General features: G+C 42.6%; 2 protein-coding genes across 4 annotated transcripts in view; one reads left to right on the plus strand and one right to left on the minus strand.

Moving 5' to 3' along the window:
- jarid2b (jumonji, AT rich interactive domain 2b) overlaps window positions 1-15,138 on the plus strand; it is a 105,455-nt gene extending 90,317 nt beyond the window's left edge. The window contains exons 7-18 of the mRNA XM_056399195.1: window positions 2,422-3,880; window positions 4,988-5,532; window positions 8,196-8,288; window positions 8,469-8,587; window positions 8,664-8,734; window positions 8,918-9,032; window positions 9,226-9,331; window positions 9,560-9,742; window positions 11,003-11,133; window positions 11,503-11,689; window positions 12,165-12,272; window positions 12,523-15,138. Coding sequence (XP_056255170.1) covers window positions 2,422-3,880; window positions 4,988-5,532; window positions 8,196-8,288; window positions 8,469-8,587; window positions 8,664-8,734; window positions 8,918-9,032; window positions 9,226-9,331; window positions 9,560-9,742; window positions 11,003-11,133; window positions 11,503-11,689; window positions 12,165-12,272; window positions 12,523-12,756 — 3,351 coding nt within the window. The 3' untranslated portion in view covers window positions 12,757-15,138. The remainder of the gene's footprint in view (window positions 1-2,421; window positions 3,881-4,987; window positions 5,533-8,195; window positions 8,289-8,468; window positions 8,588-8,663; window positions 8,735-8,917; window positions 9,033-9,225; window positions 9,332-9,559; window positions 9,743-11,002; window positions 11,134-11,502; window positions 11,690-12,164; window positions 12,273-12,522) is intronic.
- Window positions 15,139-16,375: 1,237 nt separating this feature from the next.
- Window positions 16,376-24,656, minus strand: part of dtnbp1b (dystrobrevin binding protein 1b) — a 30,779-nt gene continuing 22,498 nt past the window's right edge. For 2 of the 3 annotated variants that reach the window (XM_056399199.1, XM_056399200.1), the window contains exons 2-4: window positions 23,351-23,518; window positions 19,614-19,757; window positions 16,376-18,103 (exon numbers count right to left, since the gene is read on the minus strand). In XM_056399199.1, coding sequence (XP_056255174.1) covers window positions 17,751-18,103; window positions 19,614-19,757; window positions 23,351-23,518 — 665 coding nt within the window. In that variant the 3' untranslated portion in view covers window positions 16,376-17,750. The remainder of the gene's footprint in view (window positions 18,104-19,613; window positions 19,758-23,350; window positions 23,519-24,656) is intronic. The other variant, XM_056399198.1, reaches the window with a different exon arrangement.

The raw sequence follows: 24,656 nt of genomic DNA on the forward strand, positions 1-24,656 counted from the left end.
AGCAGCTGTCTGGACAACTGCTGCTTTAGCAGTTAGTTACTCTCTCAGCATCAGTGGAATGCTAAATAAACACACACATTGGACTTTGTATTGATTTGGCAAATGAAACAATAAGAAATAAGTAGTTGTGAGCTTATGTGTCAGATTGATAATTAATTCTTAAATAGATAAAATCATAGTGACTGTGCAGCTTGTTTCTGACAAGTGAACATTATGTGTGACACAAAATACAGTATGTATCACATGGAAACAGTTGTACTTATTTGGCAGCGCTCGCTGTGCAGCCTTCCTTTATCAACTCACATTGTTGCTGCATTCTCTTTCAATCTCTCTTTCACCCCTTTGCAAATGTGCCGTCTTTCCTCACTCTCACCTTGTCACCCCTTGTTTTTATATTGGGAGGACGTGTGTGTGTGTGTGTGTGTGTGTGTGTTGGAGGGGAGTGATTGACGGAGACAGGGTTAGGTTTCAGTCCCCCTTATCTTTTAATGGCTTGGTCTTTGTGTTGGCCCCCCACCACCTGAGACGAACACAATACAATACATGCGCATGCACACAATACACACACATACGCACACATACGCACACACACACACACACACACACACACACACACACACACACACACACACAAGTGTGACACAAGAGCCCTTCAAAGGCAAACCTGTCAATGGGCCGGCTGTCACCTCCATCTTGTGGCGCCCCGACTGTGATTAATAACTCCATCTCTCCCATCCTCCCTCATTTCTTGCGTCAGCTGGTCTGTACAGAGCGTCTCACTGATACTGTAGATCGACAGCAGCGACACCTGATTATCGATGCAAATTTATATGTTTTCTAATGACGACCAGGGCTCTATGATGGCTTTTGCTTTACCTACTTTGGCTGGATGATTGAGAAGAAATGCAAAAAACAAAATCAAATTTGCTTTTGCTTTAGAATATTTTCAAAATAAAATGTGACCAAATACAGAAGGAAAAAAAATACCCACTTTATGTTCAAACAACTACAGAAACATGACCTCCAGCTCAGCCTGTTCAGATATTGGCTACCAAATAGTGATCTTTAACTTCACAAGAGCTCCTAAGACTGTCAGGCCTTCTCTCACACAACACACACACACACACACACACACACACACACACACACACACACACACACACACACACACACACACACACACACACCAATCAGAAGGAAAGGAGAGAAGGAGAAGGAAGAGGGAATGAGAAACTCCCGGCAGCACTGAAAGTGGGCCATGAAAACATGGAGATGAGGAGGGAGAGAGAGAAATGGATATTCTTGGAAATGCATACAGGCAAAATATCGGTGGATGATGATGGAAATGAAGTGAAGGTGAGAAAAGAGAGAGAGAGAGAGAAAGAGAGAGAGTACATCAGATAAAGCCAGATTGCAAGGCCGACACAGATGGAAAGACAGACAGAAATACACAGTGGTTTTTAATGTGCACTGAAGCAGCTATAAAGCTCTGTCCACTGAGGGAGAGGGTGGCCATGTTTCTTCCCACAGCTGTAGCCAGCCAGCCGGCCATGGAACCAGACACCACTGTACCAAAGCTCTGATCTACAGCTGGGGGCCTCAAAGACTTCACATGCACACACGCACGTACACACACGCACATACACACTCGCCTGCTCCCTGTCTCCAACTCTCTCACATGCACACACATAAACACACAGGCCGAGCCTTTATTCATAGCACAAAAATTGAATTATAGCATTTAAAAAAACCAATAGCAAATAAAAGGCTGTTTTTTTTTTTTGTGCTGAAATGGAATTTTATTCCATCCCAATGACCCCACCTCCTACCTCACACTGTCCAGCCGTCTGCTAATGGAGACCATGGAGCCGTCCCTGCTTTCCCTCTCTCTCTCTTTTTTTTCCTACCCGTTCTAAACTGTTGTTTATCTCAGGATGTGGGTTTGACAGTAGTTTGGGCTGCAGTTTCACAAAAGTGAACTGCATGTGAAAGTATAGTAATCTAGACAGTTGATTGGTTCTCTAATGAATAGTGTAAGTTTCCACAAATAGCTTTGGCCAAATGTTTAACTGCAGAGCTAGCAGCTGAGTGTTTGGCCTCTTCATTGTGGAGTGTGTGTGCGCCAATACTGCTGCATGTATCTTCTTGTTGTACTTTTTTATTATATTCTTTGTATTGTGTAATAGTATTTTTAACTTTCACATGTATGTTGCCTAATACACAGCACAACAGAGATCTGATCAGAATGGATTATTTCAGAGATTTAAGCTCTGTTAGCATATTACCCCATTCGCTCTCCAGCAAAGATTTCTGTTTTCTAACACATTTCGCTTGTATTTGAAATACATGACTGTGCTAAAATGATTTATTCTGCTCATCTAATGTGTCCCATCTCTCTCCCGCTCTTTCTGTTTGTCACAGGTCTCTAAAGTGAACGGGCTGACGCGGGCGGGCTCGGCACAAGCTGTCGGTGGTGCCAAAAAGAGCCGCGACTTCCGACTGCCGTCCAAAACTGTGAAGAAGTACACAGCCACCGTGTCCAAGGGCCACGTCACTTACACCAAAGCCAAACAGAAAGAACTGGGCAAGAAAACCAAACTCAGCAGCAGCAACAAACACAACAGCGCCGCCTCGGCACCATCGTCAGCGAACAATCACAATCAGCACAGCCAGCCAGCAGCCAGCAATGGGCTGGCCAACTCAGGAAAAGCAGCGGCACCAGCCCACCACAGCAATGCAAAAACCCGCAAACAGGTGCTACTATCCAATGGGCTGCACAATGTGGCTGCCGGTGCCCGCCTCAACGGGAGGCTAAATGGGCAGCGGCACAACACCCTGGCCAAGGAGGATGGGCAGAGACAGTGCCAGCAGGGCCAGGGGGAGTGTCCAGGTCGAGAGGGACTGCGTAACTCCAAGCGGCGTCTGGAGGTAGTGCTCAACTCAGTGGGGACAGGGGTTGTTGAGCAGAAAGCCAAAACCACTGGCACTGAGGCAAAGAAGGCCAAGCTTCAACCGACTCCTCTGGAGACACGCAGCAGCAGCAAGAAGGTGGCCAATCAAGAGAAAGCTGCCATGCAAATCACCACCCCTACCACTCCAGTTTCTAATGGACACGAATCAGAAACACCTTTGTCTCCTAAACAAACTCCACCTGTTACCCCACCTCCTACTCCCCCTCCTCAGCAAACCCCAACTCCTTCTACACCAGCAGCCAATACGGAGCCGGTGAACCAGCGACCCAAGCGGGCATCGGCCGGCAAGCTGATGTTGATACGACAAGCACAGCAGCAGCAGAGCAGGTCTCATGGTCGGAACTCCTCCTCTTCCTCGCCCTCATCAGGCCAGAACCACCCACAGAACCCCAGTCGTGCCAGCACTACCTCAGACCCCCAACAAACCTCTGTGTCCTCCTCCTCCACCACCTCCTCCCTGCTTACTTCCACCAACAGCCCCGGACAGCTCAAACCAGCAGCACTGCGGCCCGCTGAGCGTGACAAGGAGTGGGAGCGTGAGAAAGAAATGACGCGCCAGAAGGAACGTGAGCAGGAGAAGGAGTGGGAGCGCCAGCGGAGCAGGCCAGAGGGCTGGGCAGCGCTGGGTGAAGTCCCTGTCTTCCGGCCAGCGCCGCGAGAGTTCCAGGACCCCCTGGTGTACTTGGACGCGGTGAGGGAACAGGCCGAGGCGGCTGGCATGTGCCGTGTGGTCCCACCTCCAGACTGGCGGCCAGAGTGCAAGCTGAGCGAGGAGATGCGTTTTGTTACACAGGTGCAGAGGGTCCACATGCTGGGCCGGCGCTGGGGCCCCAACGTGCAGCGGCTGGCCTGCATCCGCAAGCACCTCAAATCTCAGGGCATTACCATGGATGAGCCGCCTGTCATTGGTAAGTGAGACACACAAGGGTATATATGAACGAACACACGGCCCTTGAGACAACACAACTCAAAAAAAAGAATAGTGATAATAACTTGAATTGATTAATTAAGCAATAAGCCACAGAGGAACTGAAGTTAATTTAGAATTTAGTTAGAGTAAATTAAACCCGTTTCTTAACTAAGGCCTCCTCTCCGTCTTGTTGACACACATCAGAAGAAGATAATGCACAATTACCTTCTCGGTATCCGGCAGTTTTTAACTGCTTTGTCAATCAGTCCGGGTTATATAAAGTCACGACAAAAGCAGCCAGTAAGCAAGCATGAAAAATATTGCTATTTCCATTGGTATGAGTGGTGCTCTGAAAGCTTCAGTGGCGCTCTGCCTGATTTTATCTTCCTGTTTATAGACGACAATAACAATGTGGAACAACTCGGCGAGGGGCCTGACAGGCTGCAAAAACAATATTTCCCCAGATTGCCTTGTTACCTTCCATTTCTCACAATGACATCAGCATTTTATGAACATTTAAACAGCCCTTCTTCAGACGGAGTGTGTGTGTGTGTGTGTGTGTGTGTTTGTGTGTGTGTGCACGTGCTTTTCAAATGGTGTATGTGTGCAGCCCATGAATGCAGATACTTTGCCATTGAATTTTACTAGTTTTACACTAGTTTACTAGTTTTGGTGTTGTGCATGAGTTTGTAGCGTTTGTATACAGCTGTGTACAGATTAGCCCAGTGTGAGTACGGCTATGTGGCTGCCAGCCAGAGAGACCAGGCAGCCAGTGACTTCAGCCAGCCACGATGCCCTGGTTCCAGATGACTTCCTTTACTGTGCAAAGCAGATCAGTTCTGCATTAGCAGTAATTTGTGTCTCTGTTTTAGTGCTGCGATGTTTCAGATCATTTTGAAAGTTGATAACTCAACTGGCTGTTTCAAATCAAATGAAATAGGCTAGAGGAAATGGCATATTTAGCCACAGGAGCAGATGCTCCAAGATGGCAGTGTTCTTGATTTGATTTGATTTTTTTTTTTAGTTTAGACATGTGTCCATAGACGACTTCTCTGTGGACACATTCTCTGAACTAACCTCTTCTTTGTCCTTCTGCTCTGCACAGGTGGCTGTGAAGTGGACCTGTCACGTTTTTTCCAGCTCATCAATGACATGGGCGGCATGCAGCAGGTGATGGACCTGAAGAAGTGGACCAAGCTGGCTGACCTTCTGCGCATCCCTAAGTCAGCGCAGGACCGGCTGGCCAAGCTGCAGGAGGCTTACCTCCAGTACATCCTCTCCTATGACTCGCTTAGCGCCGAGGAGCGCCTCCGACTGCAGGCCGAGGTGCTGCAGGAGAAAAAGAACCTGGAGTTGCGCCGGGGCCCTCTGGAGGGTCTCTTGGACTCCTCAACACCTAGTGCTCTGGTCCTGCCACGCTATGAGCCCAAGAATGGGTTAGTAGGTGGGATAGTGGGAGGGGGAACAGGGCACCAGCGCACCAATGGAGTGTATCACCATCTGAAGGAGCTGGAGGCTCAGGTCAAAGCGGGCCGGCGCCGGCTCTTCGCTCAGGAAAAACAAGGCAAAGAGGACAGGCAGCATGGAGAAGAGCAGGAGGAGGAGGAGGACAGGGGCGTTCTCAGCGACCAGCACAAATGTATTTACAAGGTGAGGATGGAGAAGACATTTGCTGTTTATTCCACACATTTGAAGCATGCAAACAAGAGGCATGTAAGTCTATCTGTTTTTGTTATTCTTTTGTTTTTTTTACGGTTCTATTCTTTCTAGAAGAGGTTTTATAATCCCGAGTCATCAAGTGCTGTTGACTGTTAACTCTTGTTGACGACTGTTTCTGGGTCAGTTATTCATTACAGCATTGCTTTGAAGTTTCCATGAGCAGTAGCACCAAGGTGTAAGCACATCTGTGGATGATGCCTCCGTACTGGTCTGCCTGCCACCTGCTGTCAATAGTTTGTTTGATTGTGTTTCTCAGTGTGTTGGTATCATCAGGTTTGTTTTAGTCCTTCAATCCAGCAGATTATTAATGGCATGCCTTAAATAGCATCACAAGATATCCACATTTGTTTGTTTGGCTAATACCTGACCTTTTGTGGCTTGTTGATGGCGCCTGAGCAGTTTTCAAAGGCCTCATTACTGCTCAGCCAGATGCCTGAGATCTCACTTCTATCTGAATCAAGACTGATGTCACACGTGAAGTGTAAACACTCTGCCCCTTTCATATTATCGCCACTAAAACTTGAGTGTTTTGATATCACAGTTCTAGTTCATTAGTGACTAAATAAGCACTGTATCTTTAAAAGGAACTAAGCTGTGCTATAAATTGCTACATCACACTTTGACTGGGTTTTGCTTAGGGTCAATGTTACTGTGGTTTTAACTGCAAAGATGTTGATTCCTATTGAAATTCTTTATTCAGTTTCCTTAGTAACATTATCATGCTGTTTACTGTCATCATTTCTGGTTTATAAAAGCAAAGATAAAAGGGTTGCACACCTGGTTACATGCAGCAGTTTTCGTGCAGCTGCACCGTGAAGACCTGGTTCTTCTTGTGAGAGTGAGGGACAGCGGTTTTTGTACCTTGCACATCTTGGGGTTTGTTAAATATCTCTGTGCACCTCTGTGTGTGGTAAGTTGGTCAATAGTCTTGCTTCAGTGTGCACGTGTGTGTGTGTGCGCTCGCGCACATTAGACGCATCCCCACCTCCCCAGCCTGCAAGCAGCTGTGTTGATTCTGGCTGGCTGAAATGTAGGTCAGAGAGAAGGCAGCCCCCAAATCAGCCCTTCCCCTCACCCTGTCCCGCCCACTTCAAGCCCCGCCCTCTCCCCATGGCTCCTCTCCTTCAGCCCATGCCCTTGCTCTTAGCCATTTCCACAAACCTCCAGTCCTCTCGACCAACCGTCTCTTTCCCTCCAAACCCACTCCCCTCGTGCGCTGTCCCCTTGCCAAACCCCACACCAAGCCCCTCTTTCCCCCAGCCACAGGCAGACATGTATGCAAAGGCTATCAGTTCCTTGTGTACATTCAGATATGCACATGTGCAAACACACAGCACAATATGAGAATTCCAGTCCTGTCGTACATACCCGTGTGCACAAAAACGCAGACTGTGTCACGGTTTGTGTGCATGTATTTGCCACAGCATCTTGACGAGGTGACGCAGTAATGATGTCAGTCATTAAGACAACTTTTTCTCTGTGTTGGCTTTCTCTCTCACATTCACTCTCACACTGCACAATACTCCACCCATTTTGAATCTGGATCCCATTTGATTTTTTTTTTTTTTTCCCCTCCATCTTCCTTTGGTAACTAAATCCCTCTTTATGACCTCCCTCTGAAGAACTGAGATACTGTCAACAGACTTGACCCAGTACAGTCCATAGACGTCTGAGTTATAGAAGCACCGTTCAACATAGTGACATGTGAATGGCTGTCACCGTGCTGACAGGACAGGCTTGTCTAAATATGACCCATCACTCTTCTCTACAAGTCTGATTTGTATGCATTTTTCATCAAGAGCGGCCCCCGAGAGGAGGTTAGATTTCACCTTTTCTATCAAGAGAACAAAGTGCACGTCAAGGATATAATTATCTCTAATTACAGCAGGAAAGGCTTGGATAAGTGCTGCTACTGACTGGCCCAAAGAACGGCTTGTCAGTGCTTACTAGGTCACTGCTATGCTGTATTATTGAACTGCATTATTTTACAACTCTGTAGCTATTGTAATAATAAACCACAATGTCAGTCACTTTTCTTTTTTTTTGAAACATCTACTCACTGAAGACAGGAAAAAAAAAGAAAAGAAAAAAAATATAAACTGTCACTGTAAGGATGAGGAATTCGCAAGGTCATCTTTCAGCAGGGTCCATACATCCCCGGGCCCGGAGCCGGCAGATTTATGGCCACCTTCAAAGCTTCTCTGTAGCAGGAGTGTTCATGGGAGAGAGGGTCAAGTCCAGGGGAAATGTATCCGGGACTTATAGAGGATGCACAGAGGTGGAGGCTTATAGAGAAACATAAATACACATGTACAGTTGTTACATTACTGTGCACGTACATGTATTCTTTTGACCATAAAGCGAACTATTACATTTCATCTCATACAGGCATGCGGTGGTAAAGTTGCAGTTCATTAATGAATATTTTCTTTGCTAATTTTTTTTTTTTCATGCTCTTGGTTTTTATTTCCCTATAGTTGTTTTTCCATGACTGAAGACCATAAATATGTAGAGTGGAGTCTGGAGTTTCTTCTTGTTCCCCTCTGACTCTCATCGTGCTGTGACTCACGATGTTTAATGTCTCTTTGTTGCAGGGGAAATCGGTGTCTTTGACGAACTTCTTCAGGATAGCCCGGAACACCATGACCATGTGCTTTAACAAGGAACCAGGGGCTGCTGAGGTTGAGGTTAGCGTGCTAACATCTTTATTAAACTGCAGTGACTTAAAATGATCTCTCGTGGCTCGGCTTCAAATTTATGTCAGTTGTCAGATGAAAGAACACCTGAAACCTGTACCCTGTTTCATGCATTCTTCTTGCTGATCAGCTTTCATGTTTCTTTTTTTTTTTTTTTTTTTTTCCTTGCAGCAAGAGTACTGGAGGATTGTGGAACAGAGAGACAGCCACGTGGCAGTGCATTGTGGGAAGGTGGACACTAGTACACATGGCAGTGGTTTCCCCACAGGAAAGTCAGAGCCATTTTCAAAGTAAGTAGCCCACAGACCTCACACAGCACTCACTCATGTTTGGACATGTTATGACCATTTCTATTCTCTACCTCAGACATGGATGGAACCTCACTGTCCTCCCCAATAACTCTGGATCCATTCTGAGGCATCTGGGTGCTGTGCCCGGTAAGGACATACGTACTCTGCAGCAAAAAGGCTGTAGCTGTCCAATAGTGATCTCAAAGAAAGACAAATTTAGCATCAACATGATGATACATATATAGGCATCTACTCATTCTGTGTAATCACTAGTTAGTAATAACCCCATGCTCTTTTTTTCTCTCTCTGTAAACCCATCTGTCTCCCCAGGGGTGACCATTCCCTGGCTAAACATTGGCATGGTCTTTTCTACCTCATGCTGGTCTCGAGACCAAAATCGCCTTCCATATATTGATTACTTACACACTGGTGCTGATTGCATTTGGTAAGTATGCGCTGGGCTCTCTGCTGACACACAATCACTGGTATTGTGTGTGAGCATGACCACACAGGGGAAAAAAAAAAAACCTGCCTCAAATTCCCATGTAAAATTCTAAACACATGTAAAATTAGCTGGAAGACCCAGTTTGAAAAATAAAGTTTTTTTTTCTCTCTGTTTGTGCGTCTTCATCCCACAGGTATTCTGTCCCTGCTGAGGAGAAGGCTAAGCTGGACAAGGTGGTCCATACACTGCTTCAGGCCAATGGCACCCCAGGACTAGAAATGTTGGAGAAAAACATCATGGTCAGTGTCGTTTGTTTTATTTGTGTGTGTGTGTGTGTGTGTGTGTGTGTATGTATGCAAATACTAATATTTTGCTATCCTCCATCCATCTGTTTGTCATGTATTGATCTCATGTTAACGTTGGCAGCATTTCATTTTCAATTAGTCTTAATACTTACCGTTAGTTACAGTTACAGAAATGTAAACCTTTTTTTCCGTCCCTCTGTCTCTTCCTTCTCGATTTTGCAGATCTCTCCAGAGGTGCTGTGCCGTGAAGGTATCAAGGTTTACCGTACGGTCCAGCGGAGCGGCCAGTTCGTGGTCTGCTTCCCCGGTGCCTTTGTCTCTAAAGTGTGCTGTGGCTACAGCGTGTCAGAGACGGTGCACTTTGCCACGCCGCACTGGATGAACCTGGGTTACCAGGCTTCAAAGGTCAGCATATGAACCGGGGTGGGCAGAGCAGTACCAAGTGCCATGCTAAAGTAATAAAGGAACATATGTATATGTGGAAAATAAAATGTGCAATAAGGTATGCAAAATATATTCTATAAATATATGTAAAATCAAAATGTGTTGGGTTTCTTTGGAATTAATATTACAGGCTTTACATAATGGCTGTTTGTTTTATTTCACTCCTGCTTTATAATTCCTCACAACACTGGCCCCCTGTGGAAAGAGGCAGTTAAAGCTCTGATTTATGGAGAGTTGATTGAAACTGAAATGGATAAATGAACTTAGAACCTAGAGCTTGATTCTCTAATCAGCCAGCGTGTTGAACTGTGAGGGGTAATTGCAGCTGTAAGTCTCCCCGGGAGGTGTATTTAGATTTTTTCTTTTGTGATCATGAGCAAGCCTTTGGACCATTGGACCTCATTATAGCTGTAATAGAAGAGAAGAAAATGTTCCTTACTGTCATCATGGGCATTATGTTGATGGAAGAACATATACCTTCAGCACTACCATCGTATCCAAAGTCACAGTAAAGATTACTCACGAGGGTAATATGACATTCATACAGTGTACTTTAGTGAGGTGCTATGAGCGGAACATTTTCAACATTTCCGCCCATCTGTCCCATTCGTGTGAATGAAAATATCTCAGGAGCGCCTTGAGGGAATTTCTTCAAATTTGGCACAAATGACGATGAAATGATCAGATTTCGGTGGCCAAAGGTCAAGCATTGTCTGCTGTCATGGCTACAACCTTTTGTTCTATCAGAAAAGACTTTATCGGAAAAGCATGTGAACACACACTCCGGAATGTGACTGAATGTGATTTTGTTTCTCTCAATAAAATTATACACTAATACAGTCGACATACAACAGAGCAAGAACAACAAAGCTTAACAAAGTCAAGTCATGTTACACAAATCAGTTTTATTCACAAGTCCCTTTATCACAAATCAAAAATACTCTAGATACCTTTTCTTCATTCTGAGTCTGGACAGACGTGGATGTAAACTGTAACTGGACTGGAGAGGTTGAGAAATATTGATCTGAGTGTACAGAGTCTGTGGTTATACTGCAAACATGCTGAATGACATTATCACTTCATTCATTTAAATGTCTGTCCTCCAATGGCTGTTTTTTGATTTTGAGACTTAGCAAACAGTAAATTGAAATGCATCAAAAAAAACAATCTGTTGGGGATTTAATCAGAGTTCATTTGTAATCTGTTCTGATTTGTGTGCAGGACCTGAAATGTCGTCGTATAGCCAAACCCTTCTCCATGGAGAAGCTACTGTACCAGATCGCCACAGCTGAGTCAAAGAGGGACAACGGCCTTCTCCTCACCACCATCTCCGCCCTACTCAAAGACCTCAGGTAGGATACTGCAGTGCACACATACACATACATTTGCATATGATATACATATACATATATAATATACAATACTATTACTATTCTAATTTAATCTGCAAGTTAAAACCTGTTAAAATGTAGCACTGTCATTTCTAATCTATATCCTTGTTATCTATTCCTTTATGTGGATTATTTTATCCTCTGCAAATACTGTTCTTTTTATATCAGAGGAAGCCCCACTCTCTCTCTCCCTTTTTTTTTTCCCCAGAGCAATAAAAAACATCCAACCTAATATATCATGATACAGTTTGTGCACAGATTTTACATGATGGCAGCAAAGGTTTTCTGGGTCTAATGAGCAGCTTTTTTTTTTTTTTTGATGTCCAACAGGAACATAGAGATGGGCCAACGGCAGGAACTTTACAAGGCAGGTTTGCTCTCCTCTGCTCGCTATGGCACGCATGACGGCGGCCTAGGGCCCGGCGAGGGACGCAAGAAGCCCCGCGGGAAATGGCTAGCACTGGAGTCCTCAGAGAGACGCTGCCAGATCTGTCAGCATCTCTGCTACCTGTCCATGGTGAGACCAGAGAGCACAGGAGTTTAACACTGTATGGTTAGAAGATTATAGCACTTATTCTCTAGAGGCCTATAGTGACAGTTTGGATATAATTTTTTTTTTTTAACTTGCATCGAACGCAATAAGAAACACAATCCGATTTTGTCAGCTTCCTTCATGAAAGTTGGAATTTATTCAAGAAATCATCCATCATGGGAATTTAGTTTGTAGGTATTATCTTGCATTATGCTCTGCAATCACATACAGCTTATATACTGTACTGCCTGCTATACATAATAGCATTGCTATTTATTTGGACCTATTGACATTTTCTTGTATTTATTATTGGTCAATATTTCAGAAGTATCTAAATCAAAGTATGTTAATTAAAAAAACGACATTTTACAACAATGGTATCAAATTTGCAAGTGGCATAATACAGTAGGAGTGGAGGACCAAGATAAATGTCCCTGTCTGGGTTTCTCTGTCTGCGCAGGTGGTTCAGGAGACTGACAACGTGGTTTTCTGTCTGGAGTGTGCCCTGCGCTATGTGGAGAAGCACAAGTCCTGCAGAGGCCTTAAGATGATGTACCGATACGATGAGGTGAGCTGCTGCTTTTTGGTTCTGCTGTGGTTCAGTTCTCGCTCTGTCCAGATGGGGGAGACATCAGCCAGGTTTACACTGCTCCAGGAAGGAGATTATTCACCATGTGACGGTGGTCATGTAATGTACTTGGTTGTGTCAAGGCTAAGACAGTGATTTATTAAAAAAAAAAAAAAAAAAAGAAGAAAAATGTCCATTGTTAAAATGCTTTAATTTTTTATGTGTTTTTCTCTGTGCCTTCCTCGCTCAGGAGCAAATCAACAGTTTGGTGAACCAGGTGTGTGGCCGGGCCATGTTAAAGAACAGCAGTGGCGGCGGTGGTGGGGCAGTCGTCGTCAGCGGAGGAGGGGGGGAGCCCTGCCTGGGCTTAAGCCCTGCCAAAGCATCACCGGCCAAGCGAGGCCCCCGGAAGCGTGATACTGTGGAGGTGTCCCTGCCACGCCTGTCCTCCAGCCACATGCCTAAGGCAGCGGCTGTATCCTGAGGGGGACATCTTGACATCGCCACCCTGTGCGCTGTGCCCACGTCCTGCCCTACCCCTCCCTACACCCTCCTCAAATCCCTTGTTTTTTAATTTTATTTTTATTTTTTACATTAAGCAGGATCACGATCAATCCCTCCTCCACCACCCGATATTTAAGATCGATTGTTTTTGAGCTTTGAAAATCCCCTCACCTGACCTCAGTCCCCCCTCCAAAAAATATTCACCTCCCCCCTTAGTATGACAGGCTTGTTTTATTAAAAAAAAAAAAAAAGAAAGAAAAGAAAAAAGAAAAAAAAAGAAAAACAAGTTGTCTTTTTTGCACTAGTGTGAAAGAAGAATTTGTTTTTATTCTGGATGATTTTAGAATCCCCCGCCCCGCCCCTCCTGAAGTCGTCCTCAACAACATTACAAGCATTAAGTGTAACGTTCACAAGAAGACTTGATGGGCCCTGTTGTACCTTTTACCTCCACCCTCCACCTTCCCTTTACTGAAATGGGTTACGTTTGTTACCTTTTTCTTGCATCACTCTTTCCTGCCCTCCTCTCACCCCTGAGACTGAACCCCATCCCTTCTCATCACACGTCACTCAACTGTGAACATGGGACGAATGAAAAGGCGGCCTTTTTTTTTTCCTCCCTGGTTTTCTGAAATGAAAATGATATCAAGTAGTTACCCAAAGTTTCTCTCTGTCCTTGGTTTGAGGAAGAAGAGTCCTTTTTTATTGATTTTAGATGTTCTTGATGCAGCTCCTGCATTGTTTTGTTTTTTTTTTTTTGTTTTTTTTTAAAAAGGGGGGTTGGAGACGCGAGGTAAAAACTTGAAAGACAGATAATGTTGGTTTATTGTTGGTTGGCTATGTTTTTTTCAAGTTCTATTTTGAATTTTAGCTTTGTTTTTTCTAGGTTTTTTGCAAGAAGTCTTCTGTGTACTTTATTTTATTTTGTTGTCATTGTGGATGTTTCTGTTCGTTGGTGGATGTGAGAGAGGGCAGAGCTACAGCTGCTTGACCTGTGAAAGGTCACCGCTCACCTCACTTCCTGGTAGTATGGAGGGATCCCTCCTTCGCTAGCAAGTGAAAACTGTGCCTGATTCTTAGCGAGGAGATCCATTTTATTGGTGCTGTTGGTTATAATTACTGTATAACAACACAAAATTTTAAAATCGGGGGGGTTAGCGCCTGCTGTCGGCTAACAGCTAGCTCACACACCCCCATCCCACAGGGCAGAAAAGCTTTCAGGCTTTTCTGGTTCTAGATGTGCAATCGTGTTAACATTCCATTCTTCCAGTCCTCTTGTTTCATCTGTACCAGTAAACATTAATTATTATATTATATTATTATTATTATTATTTTGTGTTTTTTTTACTTTTGTTGATCTGATGTGTTATCTCAAGTAGAGCCACTAGTCAAAGAGTGTAAAATGTGAAATATCGAATCCAAGTTTTGTTTGTTTTTTGTTTTGTTTGTTTTTTTTCTTTCATTGTGCTGTTTTGGCTTTTTGCTTTTGTTCCCTTTTTCAGATATATTATGAGTGATTTTTAGAGAGAGGAAAAAGTCCAACACAAACAAAACATCAACTTTTTTTGTACATAATCCTGTAAATTTCTTTAAATACTTGAGCCTTTTTCTGGGGTTAAGGAAGAAAGAAAGGAAGGAAGGAATAAAGAGAAGAGAGACAAAGTTCCAGAGGAGAGTGCTTGATGAAGAAAAAGCCTTACATTTCCCTTTCTTCATCCGTGTGAGTTTGATGCTTACAGGGTTGCTCTGGTAAACGTGTATAAAAATTTTAAGTGCTGCTTATATCACTAAGAAAGAAGATATTGAGTAGCCAACGACTGCCCCCAACCTAGTTTTGTTTGTTTAGCTTTACTTTTTTAAAGAAAAGGGAAAAAAGATATGTTCACTAAAAAAAAAAAAAAATGGGTTTTTACATTTTCATTACTGAAAATTCAACAAAAATGTAGTAGCTACTCATGTTGCACTGAGCTTGCCAGTGGTGACTGTCAAGGAAAAATCCTATAATCCAGTTTGTTGGTTGTCGTCCCTCGCAGAAGACTGAACTGTGTTAGGACTATTTAATGAAATACCAAGTCGGGTGTTTTCAACATAAAAAAAGTGGTTGTCAAGTTTTTATGGCCTTACAATATATTTTATTCTGATGGGATTTTTTTTGTTTGCTTTTCAGTTCTTTTATTGTTTGTTTGTTTCTTCCATTTTCTACAGTATAAAATACTTGCTCACAGTGGGGTCTCTGGTGACTTAATTTATTAGTGCCGCATCTCGGCCTTTCCCTCCACTCGGAAAGAGAGTCTCATGTTGGTTATATTGACAGTTTTTTACTTTTGCAGTTTGTACTTAAGGTTTAATAAAAACTTACCGACAATTCACTGTCATTTCTTTCCAACCTGCTCGTGTGTCTCTGTGTGTGCAGACTTCTGACATGACTTCAAGAATAAATGGTTTGAACAGTTTCATCATTTAGATTTCATGTTCTCATACGGGGAAGTCGAGTAGCATTAAAGGGTCATTTTAAATATATTACAAAATCATTTCCTCACTTACCTCTTATGGTATCCAACCTAGAGCTGAAAAGATTATAATGGATTGACAGAAAACTAATTGTCAACTATTTTAATAAACAATCATTTAAATTATTTTTTTACACAAAATGCCAAAAATTAAACGGTTCCAGCTTCTTGCATGTGAATATTGGCAGGTTTTTCAGGCTTCTTAAATTATAACGTCAATATTTTTAGACTGTTTTCAGATAAAATTAGTAAATTAAAGTATCACCTTGGACTCTGGGAACTGGGCAACTGGACTTATTGATTAACTGAGTACTACTTTAATAATTTTATATATATATAAATAAAAAACACTATTGGGATGGAGGCGGAAATCAAAAATAGATATCACTGGAGGCAAATAAGAAAATGCTTTGTTGTAATTTGGGTGAACTGTCCCTTTTACAACAAGACAAATGTCAAGACACCGCAGGGAAATTATTATCCATATGTAAGAGATTTAAACAGGCTGCACCACGACATTAGCAAGGTCCACAGGAAGCAGCAGCTGCTGCAGCAGGATATTAGAAGTGCTTTTCTGTTCATTTAACACAGGGCTTATCAGTCTATTCACTCGCCACATATTGTACATGCAAACTATTGGAGGGCCCTGTAGTTCTTCATAACCTTAATTAAAGTGCACTCGATTGAGCGTCACGCATCGACACCAGCTGTTTACTATTCACAGTGAACACTTTGACACGTCCACTCTCAGCCTTCAAATGCCATTTACTCTCAGCACAACACTAGTACTGCTTTTCCTTATTTTATAGTTGAAAAAACATTTAACTGTAATAATGAATATATACAAGGTAAAATATTCTCCAAGAGAAAAACTGCTGTATTTCAGAACCTTTCTTCGCTCCTGCTGAATCCCTCCCTCCATCCATCCATCCGTTCCCTCGCCGTGTCAGCTTTCCATTTGTAAAGAGCTCAGGCAGGACTGTAAATCAAGAGTGAGCGCACAGGGACTGTTAACATGCTCAAACCCTAAATCCTGCTCACATTTCACTCTTTAACTTGTTCCTGAAATGCTTAGATGAAAATTAAACAATGCTGGGGGAGAAACATTTATTACCAACAAGTCAGAAACTGTAGGCAGGGGAAAAGAAAGGAATGAGTAATGCTGTCACATTGCACAAAGGTCACCATTTCTGTACAAAAAAAAAAAAAGAAAAAAGATCTGGATACAGTTAAACCTTCTGGGTGTCATCCAGTGCATAGCGCACAGTCCAAATATCGATTTGGTCCTAAGGAGAAGTTCGCCCAAATATTACTGGTAAAATGAATTCCAGAGGGCAACTCTCCTGCATGTGATTGTTTGTGTTAAATCATTGATATCCTGCTACCTGAACCCACTGCCAGGTGACGGCATGCCAGGGCGCAAAAGTATTATCTAATTGGTAGTATACATTTAAAATATTGCAGAATCTTGCGCAGCCAAAGGAATGCAAGAAGCTTTGGGGATTCAGCTTATACATAAAGTCCTGAAAAATTCATCCATGTGGCCCCTGCAGGTCATTAGTCCTAACTGTTCAGCATTAACTGTATTAAAGGGTCCGTTCACCCAATTTATGAATAGTCATGGTAGATTTTACTAGCACAGGTTTTGCAATATCAAAAAAAAAAAAGTTTATTTGGCGTAAGGACAAGAAAGAGAGGAAAAAAGGACGCAACAGAAACCGCACACGTCAAAACCCGGGAAACTATCTGCTCGTCTAGAGATAAGTGAGAAATTGTGATTTTTCAAAATTTGGGTGAATGGATCCTTTGAATGATCAAAGGTATACAACATTAAGAAAGTCCAAATTACACACACTTTTAGTGATTATAATCTTATTTTACTTTAAAAATAAAATGTTATTAACCTGGCAGAGCTGGTGATAGCCTCTTCATTTTGGCAGGGATGTGGTAGTTCAAACCACCATCATATCTTTATGTTCTGCAGAGGTTTCACCAAAGTTCAGGTCATATAAGAACAGCACAGTGAATGCTAAAGTGTTAGCACATAGCCTGACAAGCAGCTACCTGAAAGGGACAAATGGATGATTTTAGGGTATGCTTGTTTATGTCCCTGTCACTGATCAGTAACAGGCATCTCCTGGTCTTAACATGCACAAACACAGAAACAGAATATTAGAGCATTCTCTGAATAATGCCAAACTATTAATGTGCATGTTAAGTCATTCAATGCTATTATGCTAAAGGGAACTCAAACCTATTTGACAGGATTCAATTAGAATTGAAAACTCAGTGGTGTTTTAAGGCAAGGTCATGTGGCAGTTAGTGCAACCTCAGTGTATTTTCTTTCATATACTTTTCTTCAGTATGAAAGGAATTTGAGAAGGAAGCCAATGTTGTTAGGTATCCGAGTTTGTTTTGGCAGCTCTGTATGTTTGTGTGTTTGTGTTTAAATCCAGTCCAGCTCTCCTCAAACCTTCTGCCTGCTCTCCTCACAGTCTTTGCTGGTATGGTCCTCTTGCTCCACCCTGTCCACCAGCGCTGTATCTGGGTGCACCTCGTCTTCATCCAGGGTCACCACCACCGGTGGCCGTCTCCGTCTTCCTCCTCCCCCCGATCCTCCTCCAACACCACCACCTCCTCCTCCTCCTCCCCCTTGCTCAGTCTCCTCCTCATCATCCTCCTCATCATCCTCCCCGGCCTCCGTGTCCTGGCTGGCTGAGTCAGTGCAGGTGGATGAAAGGGAGGAAAGCTTGTGGCGTAGCTCAGCTTGGGTGGGAACCTGGAGACTGATCTCTGTGGTGAAGGACTCAACGTCAGGACCTAAGGGAAAGAGGAGTCAATTAGATAACTTCAGACTTTGGGGTTAATTACATGTCAAATCAATAGAAATCCCAAGAATAAAAAAATGAATTGAGATTTTTTACATAATCTGTACAACTGAGCATTTCTCCTATGGAGCATGGTGCCAAAGATCAAGCCAGATTACATGGAATGACATACAATGTCTTAAATACACAATGAGAACCAAACAGGGGAAACATCATTGGATAATTAATAAATAGAATAAGGATAAGGAGTAAGGGGTAGAGACAGATGTAAGGAACAGAAGCACATGGCAATGTAAACAAAACAGCATGTGTGTAAGTAAACAAAAATCCAAGCAAACAGAGGAAGGAAACAAACACCCAAACCTGTGAAAACCATGTTTGATACCTTAATACAGTTTGGTTCAATGTACAAACTTGTTATTTATTACATTTATGTATTTTGTACATTTACTAGTTAAAACATGTTCTTTTCAGTGGTATGATTGCTTTTAGGGTAGATTTTGTCATATATTGGCATTATGCACAGGTGTGAAAACCTTTTTTTCTTTTTCCATTTTTAATGCCTCATAAATCAAAAATGTTTCAGACTTGCACCTGTTTGCTATGAAAGCACTATAACATGAGGATTATATAGAGACATTTAAAAGCTCTTCTGTGGCTCAGTGTGAAGATAGAGTGGGCTCCAAAACACAAAATAATTTTTTCATAGAATTTTCAGCAAGTCATAACTTTGCAAATATGCAGCTATGGACCAATCATTTTAGAGGTTAAAGACATAAAGCATGAACCAAATCAAAGACGGTCTGTCGGGAGGTCTCTGTTCATTTGACATTGAATGACCCCTTGGTTAAAAGATAAGATACATACCAGCATTGGTTGGTAGGATGGTAGGTAGGTGGATAAATAATTCTGCTGTTGTTCTGGCAGATACACACTCCTCTCGTGTTAATGGTTTGTATCAGTCTGTGGGGAATTGTATCCTTTTCTCTTAAAAACCCTAAACAATTCTTTTATTTATTATTATTCATTATTTATTTGATATCTCAGGCCAACAGCTGTAAAGAAAAGCAGAGATCTTTGGATCTGTTCAAGTTGTTGGAATTACCTCATAGCTTTTGTTTAAATTTGCTAGAATTTTGTCCAAGCTCATTTGCCGACTGATGTGAAATATAGCAGATATTTGCATTAGAGTTGCAGTTGGTTATTTTTAGACAAAGACGAGCTGTCAGCGAGACACTGTAGGTCGTTCACTGTAAAAAGAAATTTCCCAAGCAGATGTGGATAGATGGTGTTGGTGCATCACATCTAAACATTATGCTTGTCACTCTTCTGAGTCACATGCTTCATCTCATTCTTTGATACGACTTAGCTGTAGAAAGTTATTTTAGATCTGTAATTAAATGTTGTCTGTGCATTATTATTATTTAAAATTGTGTGTGTGTGTGTGTGTGTGTGTGTGTGTGTGTGTGTGTGTGTGTGTGTGTGTGTGTGTGTTCACCTACCTGTGACAGGTGATGCAGCACTGTTGTCCTCTCCCCCAGAGTGCAGAAACACATCCAGGGCCTCGTGGTCAGACATATCCATCAGATCCATCTGCTCCAGCATGTCCACGTTCACCTCCATGGATGACATGCTTCCTATTGGCCCTAGATACAACATGGGACAACGAGTTATTAGCTTCACACGAGACTGGAGCGTTCAGAAGGCAGCAGCAAGGGGCTGAGTCCAGGAAGAGAGGCGCTTTTTATTTCACTCCAAAATTTGCCAAGCAGAAGCAAATGGGCACATTGATGCTGATGGCATTTGAAATGGGTAAGCTTGTGCACATGGAAGATTTTGTTTACCTTATGATCCAAAGCATTACCATAAATAATGGATTGGCAGGTGTCACTGTGTGTAGGAAGCTGTGTATGAAGGCGACAAGCAACACCTACAATATCATTAAAAGGATAGATTCTCATTTTTTCAAGTTTATCTTAATATTTGCACGCCCACATGTACATTGAAAGAGCAATTAGTCACTGCACAGTCCAAAGAAGACACAAAGAGTAACTTTGGTTGATACGTACTTGATTTAACTAATTTGTCTTTCTCCCTCACCACTTACATTGGTATTGCATGAGGAAGGGAAATTTTCACAGCCAGGGTGGAGAGGAGGAACAACTGCAACACTCTTGATGTACATACGGGCATGGTGAGCGGTGCTTTAAGACAGACATGAAAAAATATGAACTCGTCCTTTAAGTGGACAGATTTCAGCTGAGATATAAAGAAGTCAAAGGTGCATATCTCCTTTTTGCCGGTTAAAAATAATGGGATGACCCTTAAGAGGTGAATGATGCTAAGTGATGAACCCACCTGTACGTTTCAAGCCTTGGCTTCTGTAAAACACCTTAAAATTGCATTAATATACAATGGAACGAAAGGTTGACCAATGAAGCCAGAACCAGTCCATTAAGTGAGTTTGGAACATTTAGAAGCAACAACAATACAATACAGAGAACAAGTGAAAACCAGACAGACTGAACTTAAATGAATGTTATATTCAGCATGACAGTGATTGTATTGTGTTTGATTCTAAATTATCCCCTTAACTTTTCTGACATGTGACGAGGCAAAGGAAGAAAGCCAACTCAACACACCCAACCAGTCTCTTATTTTCTCTATGAATGTGGCTGAACTAGCATTAAAACTGGCAAATTATCTTCTTGTTTAATAGGCAGGAAAGTACAATATCATTGGAAACCCTGCTACACGCCAGCTCATACATTACCTACCACAGTCCTGGATTCACCACCTTGCAGGGGTACAACCCCCCCACCCCCCAGCCTGTTCACTATCATTTGATGTGCTGCATGCGTCACAAACAGCCAGTCAGTGCACTGTGGGGATGGAAGGAGGGGAGCGCAGGGTGGGTGGGTGGGGGTTAGCTTTGCGAGCATAAAAGGAAGAAGGGAAATGATTGGCCGGAGCACAGCAGTGAGAAAAGATGCCATTGGCTCCCATACCTCAAGGAAATGAGGAGAGCAGAGGAAGGCGGCACAGGGAGGGAGAGCAGAAGAGAGAGTGAAGAGAGAGAGAAAGAAGGGGAGTATTATTTCACAAGGAGACTGCCCCCAAAAGTCTCCCTGTCCTTACAACAGCAACACACATCACAAAAATCATCTCACACACGCACACACACACACACACACACACACACACACACACACACGCGCGCACACACACGAGGGTCATATTTTCAGAGGCCTCAACTTTGGCAATTCATCTGAATGTCCACAGATGTATTTTACAAACATATAAACTGATTCTAAAAGCATAAACACAAAAACCTAAAAGAAAGTAACGCAAATACACAAACAAATGGAGATGTTGTGTATTTAACTTACACACATAAAATCGTTCCTACACACACATTCTCTTCTTTCTCTGTGGAGACAGCAGTGTTTTCTGTGACACATCTTCGGAGAAACAAGGGTCTAATGCTCACTAATGACTCCTCAGTATGCAGCCTCTTCTCATATGTATTTCCATATCTCGCCTGTCAGCTATGCAATTACCACCACACAGCAGCTATTCAGCCTCATAAAACATAGGATGGAGGATGTTGACTCAGTTTTCAGCCCCAAATGGAGCTGTGTTTCCAGCACATGAACAAAAATAAACAAATGTGTGTGCACGCACACACACGCACACAAACACAAAATCATGTATACATATATACACACACACACACACACACACAAATACCTAAACCAACACTGTGGTTGTGTTGTAAAAATCTTGGTCCAGAAAGCACTGCATTGAGAACATTATTTCCATGTGACTGCCTCTAACATGTTCTTCTTTTAACCCCACTATGACCTTGCTAAAAGGTTCTCCTGCTGGGAAGGACTGTTTTTGCCTGCAGTGAGATTACAGAGTATATATATGTGTGTGTGTGTGTGTGTGTGTGTGTGTGTGTGTGTGTGTGTGTGTGTGTGAGAATTTGTACCCTTGAGACCGGCTTTTGATGGCTCAGTGGCTTATGACATCCTCAGCCCTTTCTCTCTCTTCCTTGACAGTTTCCTCTTGGTTTAATTCTGTCTTTCTCTCCCCTCTTTCTCAGTGTTCCCCCGCTGTATTTTTGCTCCTCAGTGGCGCCGCCCTGCTGTAGATATTTGTGGCTGTGTGGAGGAAAATGACTTGCAGTGTGCCGAGTAATTCAGCTCTCACATAGTGGACCTTATTTTCAGATGTGTTTCACCAGAATAATAATTCAAGCCTCCTCTGTAAATGAATGCAAACACTCTTAAAGCAATTATGACGAAACCGTCTGCTGTGGATTTTTGTCTTGAAGCCCACGTTAGTCTCTGGTCTGTGAATCACATCATTTGACATGTGAAGCCGAAATGTAAACATCTCCACTTTGTTTTTACCATGAATGAATGGTGGACACGCATAATTCTAACTAATCTCTGGATAATGAACTGTGAAAATTTCACTCACTGCATCTCACTCCATCCTATGGTGATTGTTTTCGTCATGGGGGTTCATTATAAAAAACACCGATTGATAAAAAGCCATTTTGAGTGACAGAGAAGTCTCTTGCATTCTCTCCCTCTCCTGTCTTTAAATCTCTCTTTCCTCACTGCTCTACAATCCTCTCTAATAAGCCATTTCCAGAGGATTAAGTGAGGAGGACAGATGAGTAAAAGAAGAAGAAAAATCACATTACAAACGCTGGGCCTGTTAGAGCCCAATACATCTTCCAGTGCAGGTTATATCTCTTTTGCAGTCCCTCATTTCAGCACATCCTTTGGGTATTTCAGCACAGACTTTTGGCAGCAATACATGGGGTAAACTGGAGCAGGATTCTATTACATTCCCAGTGGAAATCTACATATGGTGGTGGCATTTTTCAAAGTAATGGCTCTGCTTGTGTATTTAGCAACAGGCTCTCAGAGTGTGGAGCCTCACTGCAGAAAGCTATTATGGCTCAATCTTGTGATATGCAGTTGAAGTGTGGAGGTTTCAGTTGATGGTATCAGAAGTCTGGAATTAATTCATTTGAATGCTGGATGGCTTTGCATTCACCCTTGAATAGGTTACAGATACCATTACCTAAACCTCAACCCCTCAACATTTTCCTTTCAACTCTGCAGGCGTCAGATCACAAGAAATGCTAAATTTCAAGCTGTTTGAATATAATCACAGACTGCGACCTCTGAGAAGAACTTCACCCACTCCTCCTCCTCACCTCTCCTCTCAGCGATCTGCAGGTAGCCAGTAGATAGGTACTGCTCCATGTCTTGCTGGAAGGCCTCCTCAAAGAACTTCTGCCTGTCTTTCAGCTTGACCTGGGGGGGCGGGACCCCTCCCTGTTCTGCCCCCGGGACTCTCTGTGGGTGCTCTGCATCCAGCTCCACTATAAGACACAACAGAAGTAAGTTTTTAAAGCGTCACTATGTAACTTTTGCTAAACAGCAAGTGCTATTTATGAGATAAAGGTAAATACACAGTGCAAGAGTAGCACAAGTAGAAAACAATCAAGTCAATCAGGTCAGTGTACTGACACAGTTATGTCTATTTTACATTATTTATCTAAAGCTTGCTAAAATAGTTTGTGGTCATACCAGACCAAGTGGGACTGTAGCAGCAAAACCCAAGTGTACTGAATTGAGCAATGCGTTTTATGGCTAATGAATTCAACTTGTCATTTCTAAAAAGAACAATGTGTTATTTCTTCTTTCAAAAGTTACCTCACACACTCTTTACATTTGGAATCAAGTTTATTGCAATATCTGAACATCTAAAAAAGTTTAAAACCTGGACAAACCACCAAAGTCCAGTAAAATTTTCATTGGCTCGAGGTCTGGCTGCTGTCCACTAAATTTCATAGAAATCTGCTCAAAACACCGATAGCAAAACGTAAATAAGAAAAACAATGCACTTTAATTGAGATAATTTTTTGAATCAAGCCCAAGGCTTAATTTACCTAACTTACATTTATACAAATGATCCAAATGCTGGTTCAATTGCATTGTGAGCTGACATTAATGACTCTTTCAGATAGGAGGCGGCCAAACTCATCCTCCACAGGCCAGGCTCAACCTTTACTGAAACAGAGCGACGTGGAGCTCAATGCTCACATATTCTGCAATTCTCTTGGCATTCAATAAGTCAGTGCTGTCTCTCGTTGGTTGCACAGAAGGAACCACACTCAGTGAAGTCTCACTCATACAACCCCCTCTGCTGCTAGCACTTAAGTAGACCATGCTTCATCTCCTGCTGTCTGAATCCTCAAGTTGTGCTGTGGCATTAAAGTGGCTGCGATGATGTCAAGAAAAACTCTTGACTGCTATGTTTTTGAATTTCAGGATTATAAGGTCATTCAGTGATTAGTTTGGCCTATAAATTGGGTCTGTTAGATACTGAATGTTTGGCTTTGCACTGTTAAATGGCCTTGTATTTTATTTGGAACATGCAATTATTTTGAAAAACTTCTGCAAAACATCCATTGGTAGCATAAAAACAAGGGGATGATTTAATATGCTGCACAGCAA

The sequence above is a fragment of the Seriola aureovittata genome, chromosome 16 (genome assembly GCF_021018895.1).
Source record: "Seriola aureovittata isolate HTS-2021-v1 ecotype China chromosome 16, ASM2101889v1, whole genome shotgun sequence".
Lineage (NCBI taxonomy): Eukaryota > Metazoa > Chordata > Actinopteri > Carangiformes > Carangidae > Seriola > Seriola aureovittata.